This window comes from Rhinolophus sinicus, linkage group LG03 (genome assembly GCF_036562045.2).
Source record: "Rhinolophus sinicus isolate RSC01 linkage group LG03, ASM3656204v1, whole genome shotgun sequence".
Classification (NCBI taxonomy): domain Eukaryota; kingdom Metazoa; phylum Chordata; class Mammalia; order Chiroptera; family Rhinolophidae; genus Rhinolophus; species Rhinolophus sinicus.
The window spans coordinates 112467505-112492849 of record NC_133753.1 but is presented as its reverse complement, the minus strand read 5'-3'; the positions used below and the strand labels follow the sequence as shown (position 1 = coordinate 112492849).

Here is a 25345-nt window from a genome sequence, read left to right as displayed (position 1 = left end):
CTGTGCAGGGGATGAAACGTGGCCTTGGAAGCGGGGGGCAAAATACTGCTTTCAGTTGCCCCATGCTCTTGGTTCCCCCAAATGCTGTGTGACCTTTATCAAGTTCTTTCACCTCTCTGGAGGAGTGAAAAATGCAAGTCTCCCTCAAAGGAGTGGGGCAGGTTCAGCTTCAAGGGAAGTGGGGAAGGACCCTCTCTAGTTGTCCTAAGCTCCCACTTTTGTTCAAAACATCAGGTTCTATTGAAGAATGTATGGAGCATCCTTCAGCCCAACTCTCCTCTGAGCTCCATGGCTGTGTATCTCGCTGCTTACTAGATAGCTCTCCATTTGTGTAATAAACAAGGTCCATGATGGAAGACTGGATTCGTTTCTGCCACCCCAACTCTGCCACAGATCCATGTTTCTCCCAGGTTGTCTGTCCCACACTAGTACGTGACAGCACCCAAACCTTGTGGTTCTTGTAAACCTCAGTACCGTCCGTATTCTCCCTCCCGTCATTCCCCGGGCCTTATACACAGTCTATCGGTAGGTCCTGTCACTTCTTCCAGAATACGTCTTGGACACGTCCACATCTCTCTCTTTCTCTCTCTAGTGCCACTACTCTTCCTCATCTCTCACCTGAGCCTCTTTGCTCCTGTGTCCTCGTTACCCTAGAATCCAGTATTACTAAAGCAGCAAGATCACATCACTTCTCTTGCTTAAAATTCCCCAGAGGCTCTGCGTTGCACTTAGTCTACCTAGCCTTGCCATGGCCCACAAAGTCCTGCGTGATGTACTCCAGGTGTTTGTACCTGGGCTCCACAGACCCAACAGGGCCGAGGATAGAATTCAAGGGACTTGTGATATTTGGATGGGGGAAAAAATTGCATCTTTATTTTCACAACCTTTAATTGAAATTTTGCATTTCATTGAGTTATGCAGAAAATCTCCGTGAAGGGCACAAAGTCAGCACCTATGATTTTGTCACCAATAGAAATCACAAATATTTCCTATCACATTATAATTGTTGCAGTTATCTTGACATATCACTACTTCATAGTTATCAGATCTGTCAAAAAATGTTAAAGAAGCACTTACATTTTTATCGCAACTTTGTCTTTTCAATATTTTAAATGCTTAATTATAAGGTAATTGGTTTTCATTCCATTCCTATGTCTTTTGTTGTATGTAATTAAAAACATGATTCTGAGAAGGGATCTATAGGTTTTAACAGACTGTCAAGGGGCCCACGACAGAATAGTTTAAGCATCTGGGATCTAGCTCCTTTGATCTCTCAAATAATGCTCCTCAGCAGTGTTTTAGCCTGTTTCAGAAAGACTGAACTGCCTGCCTCAGAGCCTTTGCAGTGGCTGTTCCTTCTGTCTGGAACTCTTCTTCCCGTGGCTGGGACATTCTCAGGGGCTGGGTTCTGTCTCTGCTCAAATGTCATCTCTTCAGAGAGGCCTTCGCAAACCACCATGCATTTTCTTACCCCAGTCATTTTTTACCACAACTTGTTTCTTCCTTTATCACTATTGTCACGATCAAAAATCATCTTTTTACTTATTTACTGGTTCTTGTTTATGCCATGTCTTTCTCCCTAGCAGGTAAGCTCTATTAGTACACAACATTCTTCTGGCCTCTTCACAGTTATATCCCCATTTCCTAAAATATTTAATTTGTGCTTCATAAGTATTAGCTGAAGCAATATATAAAGACTTCCAAACCAGAGGATTGCTTTGGGTAGAAATCAGATGAGTTTAACTAAAATACAGACATATAATGGGGATGCCAAAAAAAATGTATACAAGTGGACACTTTGGTCAACGTTACTCAAGAAGTATTTTGCCGTAATCAGAAGTGTCTGGACGCTGATGGTAACCACTTTGAGCACCTCTTGTAATTGCAGAAGTCAAACGTGACTCGTATTCATCTTTTGTTATTGGTATATGTTGATTATTACAATTTTAATACAGTTTTCTTTTCTTAAAACTTCTACATTTTTTTTTTGTCACCCTCTGTATAGATAGGACCACTCACCCTAACTCTTCTGATCAGATACAGCAAAGGAATTTTTGCTGCAGACACATGCTTAGCAATTGTTCTGGTATTCACAGCTGTGAGTTGGCTGAAGCATGAGTCACATTCAAGGACACCCTGGAGATTTGTGACACTCCCTGAAGGACTGAGGCCAATAAGTCAATTAATGGGCTATAACGCTCCATAAATACTATATTTGTTTCTAGGACATTATAATTTGGCTCAGGCATTATTTAAACAAATACTACTCATACCCACACTAATGGTTTGAAATTTTCCAAAGATAATATTAGCAGCACAGCACGATTAGATGGCAAAATAATTTGATATATTCATTTGCAACTTCAGATATAAGCAAAATGGGAATCATTTCTCTTTAACTATTTTAGACATCTCTGTGTAGAAGTGATCACAGCCAAATGCAGATTGCTTATCTGAAATATGAGACGATGTTGCAGAATTACGTGGCATATGTGCTCAACGTAAAGCCAGAAACCTAAGACGAGGAGATAAATAACCAAAAGAGGATGGAGAGCAAGAAAACAGAAATTTCCAGAAGAAATTGATAAATAAGATGCACAGTGCCAGAAATAGAAATGATTTACTCTGGGAGACAATGGATACGCGCTGTGTTGTCATTTATAAACAGGACACAAAGAACAGCTCCCTGTCCCCTGGGCCCTGCTTCATTTTGACTCTTACAGGGTCCCTGGCCCTCCAGCCAGTAAAGTTGCTGGTGTCTGACACCCTGTCTGCTGGCCTGCTGCTGGAGTCCGGGTTTCAGATGCTTTGAATAATTACTTTCTGCAGAAGGACGGGATCACAGAGTACAAGGTGCCAGGACAGCGTACCAAGGAAAGCCCCAACTGGAATACCAGATGAAATACAAGAATATGATGAATAGCACGAATATGGATAATAAATCCTTATTTTGATCATTGGGGATGTTGAAAGGAAATAGGGAGAAATCAAATTCAAAACCAGGTCCTCAGAATGGGACCACATTTAAAAATCTGTATTCCTCAGATGTGGTGAGAATGTGAGGATGAAAACTATCCAAGCAGAGCGTGGTGGAGGGATTTTAATGAAATCCCACACACTGTGAAACCGAGGATGGAAGAGACAGTCTCACCACGACCACATACTCCCAAAGCAAGCGAGAATGGGAGCGCTGTGAGAAAGAGAAGAATTTCTGCTAGGTGGAAGTACTGTGAGAAGAGAGGGAATGTTAGATTCACAGTCCCTACAGCCCAATGTTTCGCTGCCAAAAAGGACCCCAAATATTTAGGAGAGCCTGCTGACCTTGCTGACACTACACATGTCCTAGCAATGAAAGGATCTGGACTCTCTCAAGACTCCCCTTGAGGCAATGGCTTAAGTCCATGAGCCGTAGTATTTGGTGGCATCTCTTTCTTTTTGTTCAAAATGCCCCGTCCTCAAATTTCAAAGGGAGCTCACCAGCATTCAAGTAATTTGGATCATTCCACACAGTCCCTGCTTACATTGTCTAAGCAGCTCATGATTTTTCAAGATTTCAAACACATGCTTCCTTAGCCTCCTCACATCTAAAGAGTCTTCCTCTTTCTATCCAGGTCAACCCAGCCGTCTGTGTATATAGCGCTCGCCTGGACTTTTTGGGTGTCCTTCATTAAGTATGGGGCCCAGAATATCAGAATACCAGATAAAAATATACCAGGTGTTATACGAGGGGAGGCAACGTTTTCCATTTTGCCAGGATTACTTCTCTTGGTTCTGTTCCACGTTTGTAGACCATTTTGCTGCAAATCGCACAGAGCTGTCTTCAGGGAAGACCTTCTTAAGGGGTAGTGGCACTAGCTCAGACAACATGGGCCATAACATCAAGGACTGGCATTTATAGAAGGGCAAGTAGGACAACAGCTCTATGAACACAGTTCCCACCTGTGGGAAAGCTCTGCTCCAACAGGAGACACACATACATTTTTAGCTTGAATGATCCTGAGACATGTGCCCTCTATGTGTCCCCAAGGCAGAACCAAGCCAACCATGGAAGAAACCAAGTTAATAACTAGCCCAGTCCTGCACATATACAAACGAAATCACTAGCTGTGCCTTCAAGACTAGCAAATCATGTCCACTGTTGTGGCACCCACACAATTATAACATGGTCTCCTCTCAGAGGAGGGAATTTGCAGTGAAGTGTTGAAAAGCCTCCCTTACCTTTCATGCTTGCAACATTTGAAGGATGCAGGAGACATTTTTGGAAAATCTATGTGCTCCCTTAAAATTTACATAACCATTTTCCTAGACCAGGGGTCTCTGACTTAGGGTGTAGGGCTTCAGACAACCTGTGGCCCCTTTGAAAATGTATTTGAACACTGGATGTCTATGTATTTCAGGGGAGAGAGTATAAGCTTCTTTTTTTCCCTTCAATAATATGTTTTAAAAAATTGGATATATTTGACATACAGCATTTTATACATTTAAGGTGTACAATATATTAATTTGATACATTTAATATTGCAGTATGATTGCCATTGTAGTGATATTTAGCACCTCTATCACATTACATAATTATGCGTTCTTTCAGTGATTGGAATAATTAAGCTCTAGTCTCTCAGAAGGTTTGAAAATAATTATAGTACAATATAGTGGTCTCTATTCATCATAAGAGTTCAAGCTTTTGTCAGATTCTCAAGTATATCTCATGGGAAGAAGCACAGTTCTAGAGCATTTCTCCAAATTGTCTTAAAAACTCCTTGGTCCAGTCCAGCTTTCTGAGGTTTGATGAATTTAAGAATATGGGTAGTAGGATTTGATTGCCTTCTGAGAATTCATCATTTCTCTGTAGACACTGGTCAAAAAAAAATTAACCCAGGTCACAAAATGTATTATTAAAAAGTAATTGTGGGGGCCGGCCCGGTGGCTCAGGCGGTTAGAGCTCCATGCTCCTAACTCCGAAGGCTGCCGGTTCGATTCCCACGTAGGCCAGTGGGCTCTCAACCACAAGGTTGCCAGTTCAACTCCTCGAGTCCCGCAAGGGATGGTGGGCTCTGCTCCCTGCAACTAAGATTGAACACGGCACCTTGAGCTGAGCTGCCGCTGGGCTCCTGGATGGATCAGTTGGTTGGAGCGCGTCCTCTCAACCACAAGGTTGCCAGTTCGATTCCTCGACTCCCACAAGGGATGGTAGACTGCGCCCCCTGCAACTAGCAAGGGCAACTGGACCTGGAGCTGAGCTGCGCCCTCCACAACTAAGACTGAAAGGACAACAACTTGACTTGGAAAAAAGTCCTAGAAGTACACACTGTTCCCCAATAAAGTCCTGTTCCCCTTCCCCAATAAAATCTAAAAAAAAAAAAAAAAAAAAAAAGTAATTGTGTAGTTGTGGGGCAGCAGAATCAAGGAAGCAACCAAAAAGGAAGAAAAGGACTCTCATTGAGCAAAAATGATAAAAATTCAGACAAAAAAAATCAATGTACAAATTATTACCATACAATAAAAAAGTGGGGGCCGGACTGGTGGCTCAGGCAGTTGGAGCTCCGTGCTCCTAACTCTGAGGGTTGCCAGTTCAATCCCCACATGGGCCAGTGGGCTCTCAACCACAAAGTTGCCAGTTCGACTTCTCAACTCCCTCAAGGGATGATGGGCTCCGCCCCCTGCAACTAAGATTGAACACGGCACCTTGAGCTGAGCTGCCTCCCGGATGGCTCAGTTGGTTGGAGCGCATCCTCTCAACCACAAGGTTGCTGGTTCGACTCCTGCAAGGGATGGTGGGCTGTGCCCCCTGCAACTAACAACGGCAACTGGACCTGGAGCTGAACTGCCCCTTCCACAACAACGATTGAAAGGACAACAACTTGACCTGGAAGTACACGCTGTGCCCCAATAAAGTCTTGTTCCCCTTCCCCAATAAAATCTTAAAAAAAAGTGAAAAATGAACAGGATTTCATCCCACAAACTGATAAGGAAAAGGGGGAAAGAAACCACGGACATCTCTGTGCCAGTTTTCTACTTCTAAAGTGGAAATGTTATACCTAACAAATGGCAGAATGGTAAAGTGCTTGGAACAGTGGCAGAGGTTGAGGACTCAGTAAATGGTAACTAGTAGTAGCAGTACATTAAGGTAAATAGGATACGAAGAAGGAATCAAAACTAACAAAATTACAGTAAAAAAGGTTAAGATACATTTTTCTATAAAATATGAGACTAGACCTTGCAAACTTTATGGTAAGTGAAGGAAGCCAGTCACACAGGACCACATACTTACTGTAGAGTTCCAGTTATAGGAAATGTGCAGAATAGACAAATCCATATAGATATAGAATAGATCAGTGGTTGCCTAGGGCTGGGGCAAGGGGCAGGGTGGGGGTGGGAAGACTGGAGAATGAAGGCTGAAGTGTGTGAGTGTGGGCATAGAGCCAGGAGTGCAGTTTCCAGGCTCTCGGCCTCACGTGGAAAGGTGCTGGCTCAGGTAGTAAATGGCCATCAACTGTGATTGCATGGCCATCAGCTGTGGCTAGTAGGCCGTCAGCTGTAACCAGTGAACTATTGGCCACTAATATAACTGCTGTGGCTACGCTAGTAGAAAAATGGGGGCTAGCAAGAAGATGGTGGCTGAGCTAGCAAGTGGCGGAGTGAGGGTTGTGGATCGTGTGGCTCCTGTTTCCTGTTTCTCCAACCCAGCCGCCAGCGAGACTATAGTGGTATAACTCACCTAGCTATGGCTCTGTGGGTGTTCCTTTTTGGTCTCACCATGTCCTGCGTTCTTATGTGGGGAGCGGGACCAGAGACCCTGCATGACACCCTGCGTGACAGTGAGGTTTCATTTTAGGGTGATGAGAATGTTCTAAAATTGACCTCTGGTGGTGGTCACACTATACTGTGAATATACTAAGTGTCACTGAACTGTACCCCTCAACTGGGTGAACTGTATGGTACATAAATTATATCTCAATAAAGCTGTTTCAAAAATCTGAGACTGGAAAACCCCCTTGGTCAAAAATAATTGAAGTGTCCTGTAGATTTCCCTAAAAAGAAATCCCTCCATCCTGCATGGATTCTGGTTTGTAGATATTTCCTTTTGCCTTGCCACATCTTCATCTAATAGGGTTATTTTTCAGATATTTATCTGTCAGGTACGTCTTGTCAACAGCTGAAAACATGTATAATTTGATGAATGAATGACTTCTGGGCTTCGACATTAAAGGCACAGAGTTTAAGCAGATGAGCCAGTGTTTAGAAAAATACTGGAGCCATTTTATTGCTTCCATCTCTCAAGCCTTTTCTCCCATCATCTACCAGCTTAACGCAAAGAACAAGTCTTTGGAAGCAGAGGGGCTGCATTATTTTCTAGGATGGTGGTTACGTTCCCTTCATCTCCCAGTTTTTGCTTTTAGTGATTCTTCCCAGATGTAAGTCCTTAAATGCCTGTAGATTTTATTCTAACTTCCCGCTGCTCCTACTTGCCGGCATTTCATATGTGCTCTATTAGCCATTTTCCTCAGAGCCTCAATAGATTTTGAACCTCACAATTTATTCCAACTTTCTGTTTCTAATAGCATCACTGGAGGTGAAGCAGTGATAAAATAACGTGTAGAAAATTCTTCATTTTCTTCTTTTAATCTGACTTCAATCTTTACAAACAAATCTTTACACATCTTCCTGAGTGGCACAACTAAGAATTAAACCTGGTTTTCTGTATTCTAAACTAAGAGCTTCAAAGCCTTTTTTCCTCTTTCATGTTATACAAGCACAAACATAATTTTCCTCTCACATATCCATCACAGTGTAAGCGCCTCTAACTCGGTAATGATGGATTGAGAAGAAACGGTTTCATCCCAGACCATTTCACAGGGTCCCTACCTCTTCAAGAATGAAGGCAGGCAGTGATGAGGCATGGCATAGAAACACAGTCAGTGAAAAATGAAGGAGGAGAGCAAAGCCACAAGACCCGACAGGAGTCTTTCTTATCTTTCCCCAAATCTGCTGCACCTGTCACAAAAGTGAGCACAGCATTGAGGCAATTATACAAATAATTCAAGAGAAAAACCAGTGTTTTCTTTCATGAGTTGTAAAACCAGTTTTACCAATCTGAATTACCTAGATGACAGTTTTGAAAGATTTTTACCTCACAAGTGTGGATAACCATGTCATGAGGGATTAACCTTCATAACCATTCATGAAAGGTGGGGAAGGGCTCTTAACAATATTGGGCTTACCAGGCTTTCTAATAACATCTCCCTTAGGGAAATCTCAGAAGAAATTGGTGACATAATGACTCGGTCAAATGAAGACTCAAAGGCAAAGAATGGATGAGAAGGAAAAAAAGAAAGTCCCTTGGAAACAGAATAACTTTTCTGGTTTCTAACAGGGTGGTGTACCTGAGAGCTTCGTTTCTCAGCTAGATTAGAGTATAAAGAGGCACAGAGAAGAAATGCCATTCTGCTATTCCAACACTCAGTCTGGCACAGCTTGGGGTGTTGCTGTTAGTAGAATTAAATTTTTGAACAGTTTTAGGTTCATAGCAAACTTGAGTGGAAAATACAGAGTTCCCATATCTCCCCTGCCCCCACATGCACGGCCCCCCCATTACCAACATCCGCCCTGCCCCTCAACAGTGGTACATTTGTTACAACTGATGAACCTACCTCGACATATCAATTATCACCCAAAGTCCATACTTTACATTAGGGTTCACTCTTGGTGTACTTTCTATGGGTTTGGACAAATGTATAATGACACATATCCAACATTACAGTATTGTACAGAATAGGTTCTCGGCCCTAAATATTCTCTGTGCTCTGCCTCTTCATCCCTCCCTCCCTAGTAACAGCTCTGGATTTAATAAAGGAATTCAACATCAAGAGGAAATCAGGGCTTTCATTAACATTTATTTTTTTATTCTCCCCTTTCTGAAGTAGATCTAGTCCTTTAGAAAGGATGGGTGTTGGTGAAAAAGCCCTCAATTTTGTGTGTACTTGAACTTGTTTGCATCAATGAGCGAGTGAAAGAAAGTACTTTTGAGCCAGGAAGAAAGAAGCCAAGTGTGATGGAAAGAGCACAGACTATGGAGCCAGAGGGAGCAGGATTCTTCAGCTTTCTCCACTTACTAGCCCTGTGGCTGTAAGTATTGAAGATCTCTGAAGAGTGACTTAACATCTCAGCTTCCTTATTTACAAAATGGGATGATATCCGTTATTGGGATACCCAAGACATTAAAATAAGATGGTTATATAAAGTGTATATAGCATGTAATATTTTCCTTTTGCCAGGAAAATGGGTAAATAATTTAAGAAGGAAAAACTTTGGGGTGTGAACATCTTAAGGATAAAAATAGATGGAACGAATGCCATTGGATTGGAGTGTCATGTCCAGATCTGTGCCTTTTCTAGAAAATGAAGTTCTGAGCACAGAACAGGCACAGCAGGGTGTTATTTGGTGAATAAATGGCCACCGATCTTCCACTGCCTAACTGAAGCTCCTTCTTCACTTTACTTATTTGCATATAGTTGTCCATTAGGCAGCATTTAACCATAATCATGTAGCGCTCACAATATTTCACACCGTTAATGTGTTTAAAAACGGGTATTCTTTCTTTGGAGTTAAAAGTGTCAGTCGTTGACACTTAAAACTGGAGATGCTGGAGAGTGCTGGCAGAAGCCCTCAGCGGGGAGTTTTATGCGTGTTCTCTAACTCTGCATCTGAACCCTGCATGAGGGCTTCCCTAGTTTAGATCTCCCTTCTGTTCAACACGGTGCCTGGTACCCACACAGGGCAGTTCCTGGGAGCTACCGTGTTTCCCCGAAAATAAGACCTAGCGGGACAATCAGCTCTAATGCATCTTTTGGAGCAAAAATTGATGTAAGATCCAGTATTATTATATTATATTATATTATATTATATTATATTATATTATATTATATTATATTATATTATATTATATTAATTATATTATACCTGGTCTTATAGTAAAATAAGACCGGGTCTTATATGAATTTTTGCTCCAAAAGACACATTAGAGCTGACTGTCTGGCTAGGTCTTATTTTCAGGGAAACACGGTAATAGTGCCTTGTTATTTCAGCAGGATTTAGGAGAAAGATGATTAGCAGCTGTCCTCAGTCATTCAGTGACATTTCACGGCTCCTCTATCAGACTCCCCCTTAGAAAGATTTCCCCCCAGCTGCCCAGGGACACCCTCACCTCCTCCACCATCACCCCAAACTCCCATATGATAACTTGTAATTGTCTGCCTTGCAAAGTTCAAACCAGTGGACCCCTTGGTGGTCAACACTGGCTGCACTATTTGTTCTCACTTTTGGAATCAGCTCAAAGGGTCTGGAATCTTTCATATTATGTGTCTCTTTTTGTTTGTCTCTTCTTATTCTTGGCACAGATTGCCTATGGAAAACCTGGCTGAATTTTCTCCCGTGTTTGAGACCACCTGAAGATGAATTAGCAAAGACCGTAGCCATTTTCTCTCTGCCCCCGCCCCAAGAGACTTGTTCCTTTGAAAGATTATGTAGCTAACAAAATGCTAACATTTGTTAATTCCAGGTGGTGGATACATATCTGTTTGCTATATGACTCTTTGTCCTCCCTTGTATTAAAAAACAACAACAAAAACACACACAATAATTAAAATAAGAAAGTTCTGTGGAACAATTCTTGGTATTATACATCTGGATAGGGGCAGCTACTAGGACCAAAAAAGGTCCTCTTGAGAACATGGATTCTAACTTGCATTTCAACTCAAGTTCATTGCAAGTATCCATACAATTTAAAATAACAGAATCTGGTCATGTAGTTGCTTTTATGCATGGAACTGGATTTCCCCTCCAAATTAATCCTTTACTAGCTGTGGACGGGCTAAAAACACAGGCACCAAGCAGTTAGCTCCCTTCCATCTGGCATGGCCATGTGAATACTTCGGTTGGCTTCCTTTTTTAATGAAGCAATTTTTAATGAAGCAAGCTGTGAATTGAATAGATACCTTAAAACAGTTGCTCTGTAACTAAGCTTTAAGTAAAGAAGTAACTGCCAAATTAGCCACCAAACCCAAGAGAAAAATTCAAGGCTGAACAACTACAGGACCAAGGATTGCTGGACTTTGGTCATCAGGCATGTCATCTCAATCACTGGCACAAAGGATGGTGACCCAAGTCCACTTGGAGGCTGGTGGCCTACTCAGCGACCTTACCAGAGGTCAAGGAAGTGTTTGGCCAATGCTAAGGCATTCTGCGAGTGCAAGATATTTGAACCGCTGTTGTTCTTTCACTGTCTCTTAGTGGTTTCTTTACCTTGTGATAGCAAACCAGCCATTTCAGCTCACTTAAATCATTAGGTTCAGTTTATATTAGCCTGAAAGAAAGATGTACTGCATGTAGGATTAGGGAACTCTTAAAGGTGGGAGAGGTCACCTGATTCTGGAACCTCAACTGTAAATAGTAAGCAGGAAATGCAAGAGGGTGAAGAGGGCCGGGTACGTGAAAGCAAAAGGGGGACCTGGAGTGTGCATGTGCCACCTAGAGGCATTCAAATTATTTTTAAGTGTTAATTCAATAAAGTACACCTGTGTGTCCGAATGAGGTCATCAGTTAGTGAGTTCTGCTTGATTTTACAGGTGAGGAAGCTGATGCATAAAGAGGAGAAATGACTTGTTCAAGTCTTAGTGCAGGTCGTAGGAGGGCCAGGACAGGAATCCAAGGCTCCCTGCTGTCAGCCTAGTGCTGGGAGTACTAGTTACAGACCAGCAGCCACAGTCGTGATGTTGAGCCTACTTGGAAAAGTTGCTGGCAGAGATTTCACTCAGGAGAGGGCCTCTGTTCTGTTAGCCATGAAACAGACACAAAGTCCCTTGCATTCTCCCCTTCTGGTACTTGACATTTCCTTTGTCCTTCGTGCTACAGCTCCTTACTCTTCTTTGTGGGGCCTTAGCCTCACTGGATCTGATGGGAAAGTTGCCTCCGCTAGAGGGAGCTGGAAAGGAGGGGCCTGAGAAGCCCTGGGGGGCAGAGCAGGGAGAACCTGTGTCCACCACCCTTGAGCTCTGGTGGCGACAGTCTGTGGTGGACATGAGAGTGGGACGTGGGAACTCCTAATGGACTCAACCGAATCCCCTCCACATTCCATTTCACAGATGCTGGGGTGTGGCCTTGTCTCTCCAGAACATAGCATGGAGTAGGAGACAGAGGGCTGAATGCAAGGACAGGAGACCTTCTTATTTTTTCTTGCTGAGGGATGTTGACCTCACGTCACCACCAGAAACTTGTTTCTTCATCTAACAAATAAGGTAATATGATCTTCACCCCCGCTTCCCCCTGCCTCCAAGGCTGTGGGGAAGTGTTTGCTTGCATAGTGCTTGGATTTCTGAAAGCTTGACGAATGCTAGCTGGGCCTGAATCTTTCTGATTTGGCCTGGTCCTCCCCACCCTCAACCGCACTTCTCTAACTCAGGCCAGCTTTCCCTGCCAAGCCCTGTGGTGGACATTTCCTCTTCACCAGTTACAATGCCTGCAGGGCTTCTACCACCCGCCATTCCTTAAAACCTGATTGAGGACTGATGACAGGGTGGGAGAAAGGATTTGTCAGAATCACTGCATTTGCAGGTTGCTCAAACCAGTGGTGCTAGTTTGTGTTATATAAACTCTTGTGCCACCGAGTCTGTCTTAAACTGGAAGGGCAAGGGGTCAGTTTCTTTGATTTACAACCACAGGCCAAAACTACGATATATGGCTTGCAGTTGGGGGAGGGGAGGTTCTCCATTCATCCATTTATTTAATGAACAGATGCTTCTTGATTGCCTGTCACATGCTGTGATTATGGTCTGCACACCTTACTCTCACGAGCTGGAATGAAGAGGGGAGCTCGTCCGTTTTCCTTCGAGGAATGGGATAGGAGGTCCTCACGCCTGGGCAGCTCCTCGAGACAGTTTATATCCTCTACAGTATCATTTTCTAATTACCCCAAGGGTACAAGGGTTTGCTGATGAAAATGAATACTCTGGAGCCAAGAGCTCACGTTTTTACTTAGATGAATATATCAAGTCAAAACAAAACCCACTACAATGCGAGTCGAGCAATGTCCCCAGCTAAGTCTGATATGTACATATTAGGAGGGTTCAAGCAAAGTCTTAAATCTATTAAATAGCAAGTGCCAAGGCACAAAGTGGTTTCTCCACAGCAGTTCAGCTCTGCTCCCTGTTGTGGAGCTGGAGATTTACACTGAATCCAGGGCATACTTTAAGGCCATTTCCCCCCAGTGACTTATAAAAATAATCATAAATAAAAAGCTTGAAAAAAATCCCTAATTCTCATCTCCTAGCTTTACATCCCATTACTCTGAGCAACTGATATGTGTGAAAACACGCTCAGTTTCAATTTAGCTAAATCCCTGCCTCACAGGGAACAACTTTTAAATTGTTCATACAATTCTTATCAGTCAGCTGGGTTTGTGCAAAGGAAATAGGAATACAGAAACCTAATCACTCCCTCTGTGAAAAATCACCATGTCTCCCTGATTGGAGGAAGATCAGATCCTGGTCAGCCTTTCCTCCAGATTTCCACCATTTCCTGGCTGTTTCATTTTAATCATGACATTGCTGAGCTGATCTATTACTGCATGAGTTTCCCAGGCAAGGCTGCGTGTTACTGATACATGTTGTAGGAAAGCCAGTGGCAAAAAACTCCCCTCTCCAGGAACTGCTGACGCAAGTGCACTATTTGCACATAGTAAGGTGGACTTCTTGGCAAACTGCTCTGTCAGATGTGTAATCACAGCAATAGACTGGAGTCGAGGTGCACAATTTTTGGAGAACATGTCATGGTATTTTTATTGGTTTGCTGTATTTTACCCTTATAAAAAAATAGTATCAGAGTTCAACTCAGAGAGAAATGAGGAAAAGTGAAAACGAGCAGGAAGGAGACCATAAAACCACCCAAGCTGGTCATTCAGGGAATCCTGTTATGGTTAGTGGATGTCTGTTTACTGCATCCTACCAGGTCATTATTCTTGGGGATAATTCATCTCATAAATTGCTACTCGGTACATTTTCCATCATCAACAAAAAATATGTACTCTTCATGAGAGAAGTGCTAGCTGTGTAGGTATAAAACGTGTGTGTGTTATATCTGTTCTTCCTTCTGGCTATGTACAGTCGGAATGTTTTCCTTTTGAGCTTTACTTGATTGGACACAGACCTTATGAGATTTCTATTACCTGGACGATTGAGGAAATTCACCCAGATCTGAATAAACTACATGGTCCGGGTGTAGCTCTTGGGTTGAAACTAGCTTTTGTTTGGCTTACCTAGCAAAAAGAAAATATTTGGGGTATAACACTGGCAATGAAGTTACCAAAAGAGACTAAAGGATGTAGTCTGGTCATGTAGGTAGACAGGTAAGTAGGTAGGTAAGTACACACACACACACACACACACACACACACACTCAATCAACTTATTGAAGTATAAATTACATAGCATAAAATGGATCATTTTAAGTGTAGAATGCAATTTTTACACAAGAACTTTAGTCTTGGGCCTTTAGCTTTATAGAGCCTTATAGAGACTGAAGATATCAGGAAGAGCTCCTAGCTCACCTTCCGCTATCTATACTGGTGCTCAGAGAAACTGAGCCACTCCACTCAGCTGGTCAGTGGTAAAGTGGGACGGTGACATTCAGTTTATAGGTGCTAATAAAACCCAGCCCACTGATTTGGTCATTATGAGCAGAAATGTACCTTTTGTAGGGGGTGGAGGGAAGACTATGTAGCAGCCCATGTAGAGCCACCAACCCTGGGTTGAACATCTAACTGCTGGCTGCAGAGAATGCAGGAAAGGAAGTGAAGGGGAAGGGGAGAGTCTTCAGAAGGAAGGGCAGGGTTAAGGAGGATGGAGGGCTATGCTGAGTGAAGGGCTGAGACAGTTTACTGAAGGGGTGAGTCTGAGGCGTTAAAGTAATTCCGACCAATGGAAACATCGGGATGCCAACAAATATAATTTATAAATGTTTTTCTCAACCACTTCCTCTAGCAACAGGAGCTGTTATTACCACATCGATTTTGAAATTAAATGTTATGGAATTTTCTTGCTTTAATGAGATGGCAGATCCAACTGGTAAATAAAGTAATGATTAAAGCAATTAAAAAGAGTGAAAATGAGAAATAAAGCAACAGTACGCCTAACGCTTAACCCAAATTTGCGGGGTTTGCTGATTGACTAAAAAGATTCATATTTTTCTGGAGGTAAACGTATTGAGAAGCAGTACTCGCTGTGAATAAACCATCCCTTTGATAAGAGGGGAAAAGTCAATTAGTAATGTCATCTGTTTAAAAAGCTCCCTGCACCTGGTTCTCATTTGTCCTCCAGCTGAGAAACCAAAGACAGCTTCTTTCTTATTGCTTGTGGTCAAATAGCAAGTTCATTTCGCCATGGGAAGATCAAACGGCCAGCCTCCCCTGGCTTGAGAAGGTTTGCCTTTCACTTTCAACTTGTTCAATCATCATTAACTCTGAAAAATGTCACATTCCATTTGTGCAACGAAAATTTCACCACCGGCAACCATTTGGGTTAAGTTTTTGTAGGTGAAGTCCTAAATCTTGCAGAGCACCTCACACATTCTCAAGGTCATTTGCCTTGTTTCCTCATTTAATGACAGTAACCTAAGATCCTGGAGTCTGTCTGCGGCCCAACACAGGAAACTCAGAAGAAATGCCTGTGTGGGGGTACATGTTTCCATCTCTGAGAGTCAAAGGGTTCACCGGGTGATACAACACATGGGTGTAAGCTGAGAAAAACTAAGGTATGTGCACACATCCTCCTTTGTCATATATTATGCACATATACACTGGAATTTTAATAAGCAAAGCAAAAGTCTCCTTTACTAGGTAGATACTAGGAAAGACCATTCGATGCAGCCCATTTAAAGCAGGGTTTTCCTACTCTGGGAGGTCAGCTTCCCCGGGGGAACTGCCATATCAACTCAGGGAAGTTCCAAAAAGTTTCTAAACAGGAGAAATAGGCTTCTTTTCCATTTTTGCCATTGGACTCGAGAACTCTTCATCTCCTTTGTTTATTATTTAATTACATTTCCCCCTTTGCAGAGTCGTTCTGGCATGTAAGACCCAGTGAATGTGGCACAGGCCCAGATCTCTGGGGGACACTCTATACACACGAATTTCTGAAAGTGGTTGTCAAGCAGCAAGATGGCTAAATGAAGAGGTCACTGGACCCAGAGTCTTTAAAAAAGCATAGAGTTTATCGGGACAAGTCAAATAAAGGTTGCGCCATTGGGCAAGCAAGTCATAGCTAAAATAGGCCCCAGTAAGAGGGCCTGATTAAATTGTCAAGGTCAAACGCGAGAGAATATACAGAGGGTGCCAAAAATATGTATACATATTTTAAGAAAGGGAAAAACTGTATTAAAATTGTAATACACAACATATACCGATAACAGAAGATGAATACAAGTCATGTGTATACATTTTTTGGCACCCCCGGTACATACAGAGCTCTCCAGAGCCTTAAGTGCCAAGCTGCTAACACCCTGTTTGAAGGAGTCTCCAAGAAGGGCTTCTTGATTTCTAGCTTCAGTTTTAATGCCAAAGTTTCACTGGGTCAGCTAATGAAACAAGGAGGAGGTTCCCAGCAGCTCTGCAGGCACAACGTCTTGGGTCTCTTTCAATGAGTTCTGGCTCATAATGTATTAGAATATTTACTATTGCCAATATCCAATTCTTAACTGACTGGTAGAAATTGAGGGTTAGGAGAGAGGGCAAAATGGTCTAATGATATTTTCCAACTCCCCTAGCTAATACAAGACCAGACCCTCCCTCTAAAAAAAAAAATCACGTGGCTCCTAGAACATAAAAGAGAACGTCCTGCCATTTTACTGGCTGCGTTGACATCACCACCTTTTCAGAAAAGAGATTCTAATACTAGATTATTAGCAGAAAAAAACTTGTGTATAATTTCCTAGGAGAGATTTTTTTAAAAATTCAAACACTTGCATAGATACCCAGTATTCTTCTAAGTGCTTTATAAATATGAATTTACTTAATCCTCATAGTAATTCCAAGAGGTGAAGTAACTTACACAAGGTCACGGAACGATTCAGACCACGACACAGCTCTATTTTGACATAAAGACCACTCAGAATATGCAACTCAAACACCCATTTATCTGTTGTATCAAGGTGGACAGACGATGTGCAAAGAGAAAAGTAATCTCTTTGCTCCACCACACAGGGATAGAAAAATGGAGATCAAGTCTCAAAACGTCCCCTTTCTCCTTACACTGATTTCTTCTACTCTCTTGTGGAAGGCCGAGGTCACCTTTCTACTGTTGGCTCCTGAGTGAGCCAGTGAGCTCTCTCCATCTGTGTCACGCACGCACATGCACATGTAGGTGGGCACACACACACACTCTCACACCCACATTCTCACACAGCTATTCCTGCGCTTTAGTGAAGCTGCCAGGGTTTGTGATCTGGGCATACAAGCAGACATCATTTGCTCATTAGAGCTAAGTTTTCAGGATGCGCCCCAATTACTGACCTCCACTAACGGCCTGGGTTTGCGCTCGACTGCAAACCTGAAGTGGCAGAGTTCACAGTAGCTGGTGTTTGAGGAGGACAGCCAGTGCTCCAGGCAGCTCCGATGAATTGTCCCCAAGGTCCCCGTACATTCACATGGAGAGAGCAAGTCCTCTTGGCTGCTGCCCTCATGGCAGATCCTGCACATCGGCCGGTCATTGAAGGGGCTGCAAGAGAAGGAGGGGCACCTGCTTGTCACTGGGCTAGAAACCGCTGCCATGTGGACCGTCCTCTGGCTCTGTGTCCTTCGGACCCTTCCTGGTGCAGCAGCTCAGAATAGACACCTGCTGTGAAACCCTAGAGCTATACTTGCACTTGGCAGTGAGGGCCACTGCCGGGGTCTGTGGGCATCTACTACTAACAATATGAAGAAATAGGGGGTGGCCCAGGGCCAAAAGTGAGGAAAACAAGCAATATGTTACTTTCCCCTTGGATATAGAGGTAGTGCGGCAAACCACCAGTCAAAAAATAAAAATCATCCCTCCTCATTAAGAAAATAAATTGTTTGGACGCCAATTGTCATTTCTTGACAAACTGTGTCTTTTGAACCCGGCCAGGACACTTTGGAATACCCCGAGGTTCCTTTCATTTCACCTTTCAGTAGGGCAGGAGAATGTGAAGTTAGCTGGCAGCCAGCCCTGAAGCTGCCACACTGAAGTGCAGTCTGAGCTGTAGTACAAAGCTGAGTGACGGGTTTGTCCTTTGAACTTTCTTAGGAGGCTCCCTGGGACGCTAAGGACACTAAAATGCAAGGAGTAGTGCATCTGTCCTACTGAGGTGGCCTCTGCCTAGAGCTCAGGCCTTAATTTGGAAAAACCAGCCCTGCACATTTTGTGAAGGCACCAAATGGAGTGGTTCACGAGGCAGGCTCTGGAGTCCAGCTGCCTGGGCTCGAACGCCAGCTCTGCTGCTTACCAGCTGGCTAATTCGGGCAAGTGACGTCACCTCCCTGTACTTTAGTTTCCTCTTCCCCAAAATGGGTGCAAACAATGGTGCCTTCCTCATATGGTGACTGTGAGGATGAGAAAAGATAGCTCAGATTAGAAGCTTAGAATAAGGACCAGTATGTAGTAAATGCCTAGATAATGCTATTTTCACTCATAAAAAGTTCAGGTCAGGGAAAATCAAATAACATGGCCCTCATCACTTAAGTCAGTGGCCAAAGGAAGGGTCAGACTAGGGTGACCTTACTTCTCAATGGGTACTGTGTCCTGTGAGAGGACTACCCCTTTCTGATTGACGTGTTCTTACATTGCTTAAGCTTTCCTTTATTGGGCATTCGATTTTAAAATACATCATCACTATATATGCCAACCTGAGAACCAACCTCTACCCACCCTCCCCTGCCTCTTCCTGTCCTCCAAAGATGGCAGTGACCCGGCTCATGCCCGCCACTCTCTCTGACATCATTTTGGTCCAAATGGAAACACTGCTGTTTCCCACAGGCTTTTCTGGGGATAATGCTGGGAATGAATGAAGGCTAAAAGGGGATTAAAAGAGGAAAGGATCTCCTCCTCATTTGTTCCAAAGACCTACTCAGGCTCAGGTCAGGAAAAGAAAGTTTAGAGTTGACTTTTTTCTCTCATTATTCCTTGCCTCCTTCATTCACATTGAGCCATATGCATGTAAAATTCTAAAACCTTCTAGTTCACCTTACTACGTGGTAGGAGAACATGTAACAATTCCTGACACACACACACACGCACATGTTGGCTCACAAGTCTGAGTCATTTTAGCTCTGCAGCTTGTTCTTCCTGATCAGATGAGGTGTTTGATGGCTGCAAGGGTGACAGGTGCACATCAGTTATCTGTCTCAGTTCACAGATGAGCAACGATGCTCACTGCCTCATTGCATTCTGAGTCCTAACCAACTGTTAGAAGCTCTTCTAGAGGTGGGAAAATACATATTGATTTCCCCCCCCATTTGCAATAGCAGCACTGATTGAAAATACACGGACAATGTTTACTCGTACAACACGCACGGGTGTGTGAGCCCTTGTCTGGCGGCCACCATGTCCAGGCGAGGGGCAACAGCAAGTGTTGTGGTACCACCAGGCACCCTGCTGCAGGTGCATGCTCAGATTGTGGACCTTTATTTGCACCGGAGTGGTTGGCTGAATTGCTCAGACCAAGGTAAGCAGTCTAGGTGTGAGTGACTGACCCAAATTTCAGGGTCAGAAGTGTCAGCACTGATATCAGGAGGCAAACCCAGTGCTGATATAGATGTAACATTCATAGGTCAAAGACCCACTTACCTATTTTGAAAGAAAGCTGGAGAAGCCAAGCAGTACCTATTGTCTAGGCAGCCTGTAGCTATCCACCTGCCACTGGGCAGCGACAGCACAGGGGAGACCTCCAAGGACAAAGTGTTGGCCTGCAGAAGCCATATCCAGACTGTTGAAAGCCTTTAGCTTTGCTTTGGTTCATCACTCAAGGGAGACAAGCTGTGAGGGTTTTAACAATAGTATGCTTCATAGGGCAGGGTGTGTGTGTGTGAAGGAACACGGGTGGGGGCCTATGAGGAGCAAAAGAGAGAGCAATAGAAGAGGCCCCCCAAGTGGGGATGTACCAGAGAAGAGATGTGCCCAGGAAGTGGCCCTGCTCAGTGCTGCCATCAGGCAGTGCTGATGGGCTCACACACCAGGAATGTCACTGCAAAAGTTTTGCCCACGGATCCAATCACTTTGGCTCCATCACCAGAAATCAGGTGCCTCCTTTGTTCTACTCTAAAGAGCGGTTACCTTTGTTAGTGCCTGGAGACAAGAAGTGTAATTACCGTAGCCATGTCAAAATAACAATTGTAAAGCAAGTGACCCTGTGTCTTGCGGGATCCCTCCCTGCCTGACTTTCTGCAAGTGTGACTTCAAGTGGAAAGCCAGACAACATGAAGTTTAGCTTTATATCCTATTGGAATAGAAACAGCAATGACAGAACTTGTGTAGCCTTCACCCCCCCCCCCAGCACCTCCTCTCACCTGACACAAAGACCTGAGCACTAATTACATTCCCTTAAGCATTTTCCATCAGACAGAGTCCTTCCGATCAATTACACATTCATTAGTTTTCATTTTAATTGTGGTACTACCTCTGGGTGGCAAGAGTCCGCACTACTGTTGACAGCAGCTGCCCGTCCTTGGCCGAAACTTGCATGACATACTGTGGCTGCCCATTCACTAGGCTGCCACAGTCCTCCACGGTCTTCACCACCGGTGCAGCTGAGCTGGTGCAGTCTGGCAGCACTTCGGGCAGGTGACTGCAGCGGCTGGTTGTCATGGTAACAGACAGCAATTACTCTGCTAATGGCTTCCACATTCATACAGGATTTCCATCTAAGAGAGATCAGAGAACAGTTTACTTGGGCAGAGTAGTTAATAGGAAATGTAGACTTACAGGCCACCGACATCATCATGTCATTATTTAATATAAATAACTGGGGTAGCCTAGATGTGGCCTATTATCTTGTTACTATTTAATATGCACGCGCGCGCGCATGCGTACACACACAGAGCCCTCAAGAAACGGCCGCGGTGGTTATGAACCAGACAGCGAGCGTGTCAGTGTACATTTAGGATCCCTGCTCTCGGAGGAGGGACGGAATGATGGCTCTGAAGCCAGATCCGAAGAGAAGATCAGCAATTCTCCCGCTCTGCACCAGACGAGCAAATACGTCTCTGTTGACACTCTCTAAAACTTACTAGAATCATTATTATTACCGTTATTTTTCCTTGTAAACAATTTATTCTCCATGCAACTTCATTCTGAGATACTAAGACGAAAAAAGAAAGAAAAAGAAAGAAAGAAAGAAAGAAAGAAAGAAAGAAAGAAAGAAAGAAAGAAAGAAAGAGAAAGAAAGAAAAGACAAACCTGGCCAAATAGCACCTTGTAGGACAATATTTGCCAAACATGAATCATTCAATTAATGTACAACCTTTCTGACTTTTGCCATATCTGTGTTCCATAATACAATTATTTACTTAATGTCTTGAAAATTAACTTCCTTTAAAAACTTAACCTATTTTAGCCTTGTCTTACATAAAGTTATTCATGAAATGACGAGTTTCATGAGCTTGTTATGTTTTTTCCTAATGGACATTACAATAAATACATTAGTAATGAGTTTTGTCTCTTATGTACTACCTAAAATGCAGGGACACTGCATCATTATAAGAGAACACGTCTGAGACTAGAAGGAACTGATAAATGAGATCTCTACCGCCAATTAAAAATAATCCATTCTTAGTAACAGCTTTACCTCCCTGACACACAGTCTGTCATATAGATTGCTAGGAATTCGGTTTCTGATCTGTGTGGTGTGGGATCGAACTTGACCTCAAATTCAAAGCTGTCAGGCCCACTGGAGGAGGAACCCCACTGCATTCAATACAGGAAGAATTATTTATGTGTAAATGTGAGATGACATAGTTTCACTGTCCCTACAGACCATTTCTGCCCAGTCTGTTTGCCTCAAACTCCTGAGTCCGACACGGCTTGGCCTCAGTAGACAGTAGCAATATTGCTTGAAAGACTGAGTTCACATCAATAACCAGGCTGGATGGTCAAGGTCCCAAATCTCAATAAATCCACCCCACAACCCTAAGAGCATTTTTGGAATTTCTCAAAGAGTTTTCTTCTCCCAGATATATTTGTCTCTATTTATTATACTTTTTTCTTTTTAAAATTAGTTTCAGGTGTACAAAACAAGATAATTAGACATTTTTATCCCTCACAAAGTGATAATCCCAACAAGTCTACTACCCACCGTACACAGCTATTACAATATAATTGATGACACTCCCTATGCTGTACTTTACATCGTGTGTGTGTGTGTGTGTGTGTGTGTGTGTGTGTGTACATACCGTGTTTCCCTGAACATAAGACCCTGCCAGACAATCAGCTCTAATTCGTGTTTTGGAGCAAAAATTAATATAAGACCCGGTCTTATTTTACTATAATATAAGATCTGGTCTTATATAATACAATCCCAGGTCTTATATTAATTTTTGCTCCAAAAGATGCATTAGAACTGATTGTCTGACTAGGTCTTATTTTTGGGGAAACAGGGTATATATATATATATACACACATATATACACATATATTATATATGAAAATAGTTATATATATATATATATATATATATATATATATATATATATATATATAATATTGAATGCCAAATATATATATTTGGCATTCAATATTATTTTATATTAGTTTCAGGTGTACACTGCAGTGGTTAGGCATTTATATGATTTATGAAGTGATCCCCCCGATAAGTCTAGTGCCCATCTGACACCATATAGTTTTTACAACATTATTGACTATATTCCCCATACTGTATTTTACATCCCTGTGACTATATTGTGACTACAAATTTGTACTTCCTAATCCCTTCACCACACTCGAATCCCCCTCCCACCTAGCAACCATCAGTTTGTTCTTTACTTATTATACTTTACTCGACTCCTACAGGTCTGGAAAACAGGATCTTCCCAATTTCCAGAAAAAGTGCATCAACTGGTTGTTTTTAGGATGGATACGCAGTTTCCAGATGAACTTGAAAGGACACTGTCCCTCCCAACAAGCACATGTCAAGCAGGCCTGACCATAGGAGACAAACGAATGGGAATGGAATCCCCTGCTTGTTCCTGAGGCATCTGGCTGGCCTCACTCCAGCAGGCTCCCTTTCCCGTCTCCTTGGCTGCCATGAGTCCTCTCAGGGTCTGTGGTCTGGCCTCTCCCAGGAGCCCTTTGGAACCTCGCAGTGGGGAGAGGGCTGCAGACACCTGTCCTGTTCGAGGCCTGACGTGGGGGCAGAGGCAGGGATGACTCTTCCATGCCTTTGTCAGGACTCTGGTGGGCTTCTCAACCACCAGGTACTGAGCATTCAAGGAACACGGTCAGATAACTAGCTAGTATAATTTTACTTTTTAAATAGGATTTGTTGCTTTTTATTTTTTTACACTGCAAAAGCGAGAAGTATATGTTATGGAAAGTACAGAAAAGCACAAAGAAAACAAAACTCACGCATAATCCCACCATAGAGACAACCAAAGTAAGTTTCTGGGTGAATGTCTTTTTAATTTTTGGCAGGATTGGCAGGGTGGAGTTGATTTGTAGCTGGGGCCAGACGGCTTCTTCTTCTTTTTCTTCTTCTTTTTTTTTTTTTTTAACTGAATTACAGTAGCTCTCAGGTCACAGAACAGAAGGATGTTCAAAGACCATCTTCTCAAACTGTCTCATCCCCCTCCCCTGGCCTGCCCTTATAAAACCCCACTGACATGATTTTTAAATTCTCACAACGCCTCCCAGTCACAACGTGTAACTTCCTGGCACAGTTCTCTTGCTTCACAAGGCAGCCATAGATTAAGAGCCAGGGGTGTGTTGGCAGGAAAAGCAGACACAGTGACCTTCTTACAGCATGGAATCATTATGTCTGGGTGCACTTGGAGAGTCTATTTTCGGGTTTTGCATAATTCCAACTCAGAGGGCCAAATGCTCCCTCCCTACACTTGATGCAACTGGAAGGAAGCAGAGAAGGAATTCATAGAGTGAGAAAATGAGACCAGGGCTGTCAGTAGTTAGGCAACCCTGATGAGTGAAGGGACCGTCACTCAGGCACATCATGTCCCCAGGTTCATTCACTTGTAACCTGGACTAAGTCCTCATCAAAGGAAGTCGTTCTAAACGTCTGACCTAAATCTGCAATAAAATGCCCTTAAAACAATTCTAAAAGGAGAGTTTCCTTTAATCTTACTTATATCTGTGAATTCGCTTCTGGATGATATACTTCATCTCGTCATCTCACTTCTCTTCTCGGAGGCAAAGAGATATTACCAGCCATCTGGTCAGTTTATTCCACTCACAGTGGGTGCTGGGGCATAAAGCAACCCAAGGCTCCTCTATTTTCTTTCTCCTGCAGGCCAGCCCTGGCTCTCTCCCTTGTGCTGTCTCTGTAGAACCCTGAACCCAATGTAGGACCTGACTGAAATGAGACGCCAGTCCAGCACTCACTGCAGAACACACCAGAATAACCTTGAGATACTAAAGACTGGCATTCCAGTGATGAATCCCCACACTCCTAAAATAATGTCTTGATTGAAAATGGGGTGGGGGGGAGGGATCACCCCCGAGCAAGGGCACCTTTGATCATGGTGGGAAGGGCTGAGTTGGTTCCAACCCCAGAAGAGTGGATAACGTGGAGGAGGAAAGGGAGCACATTCTCCCCAATCTCAGTCAGAGGCCTGGATCCAGGCACGGGCAGGAGTGGGCCTTGCAGGCTGCATGTACCACTTGGCATGCATATTGCACCATGGGCAGTGACAAATGGCCCAGTGCATTTCCCTGTCTCATTCAGAGCCACCTGGGAAAACAGCAAGCTGTTGCTGTGGATGCTGAGAAAGAGCTGAGCTGTGGGTTTGTAGCCTAACACTGATCTTTCTGCCAAATTTCAAGCACCATTTGACCACTTTCTTATCAATACCTCTGCGGTTGTGGGAAAATTGCTTCCTAGTCCACCCAAGAATTCCGCTCTCTGGGATTTCTCAGGACTAAAACACAAGGCTGGGAGGGAGTGGTGTCTGTATAAACTTGAAACCTCAAATGGCACTGGTGGGATGGGTCTTTTGTGGGCCAGGCTTGACACCTTGTATAATTTCTTCCTCAGACTGAGAATAAAACACAATTTGGTACTGGCCAAATTCAGCCGCACACAGTGGGAACAGGTAGATGAGAGGGAGACAATAAAACAGGAGGGA

At 43.3% G+C, this 25345-nt stretch overlaps 1 protein-coding gene across 2 annotated transcripts in view; it reads right to left on the bottom strand.

The window, feature by feature from the left end:
- The window catches only part of MARCHF3 (membrane associated ring-CH-type finger 3), a 143854-nt gene that overhangs the window by 20118 nt on the left and 98391 nt on the right, over positions 1 to 25345 (bottom strand). For both annotated transcript variants that reach the window (XM_074328546.1, XM_019732388.2), the window contains exons 2-3: positions 20674 to 20917; positions 17552 to 17756 (exon numbers count right to left, since the gene is read on the bottom strand). In XM_074328546.1, coding sequence (XP_074184647.1) covers positions 17552 to 17756; positions 20674 to 20861 — 393 coding nt within the window. In that variant the 5' untranslated portion in view covers positions 20862 to 20917. The remainder of the gene's footprint in view (positions 1 to 17551; positions 17757 to 20673; positions 20918 to 25345) is intronic.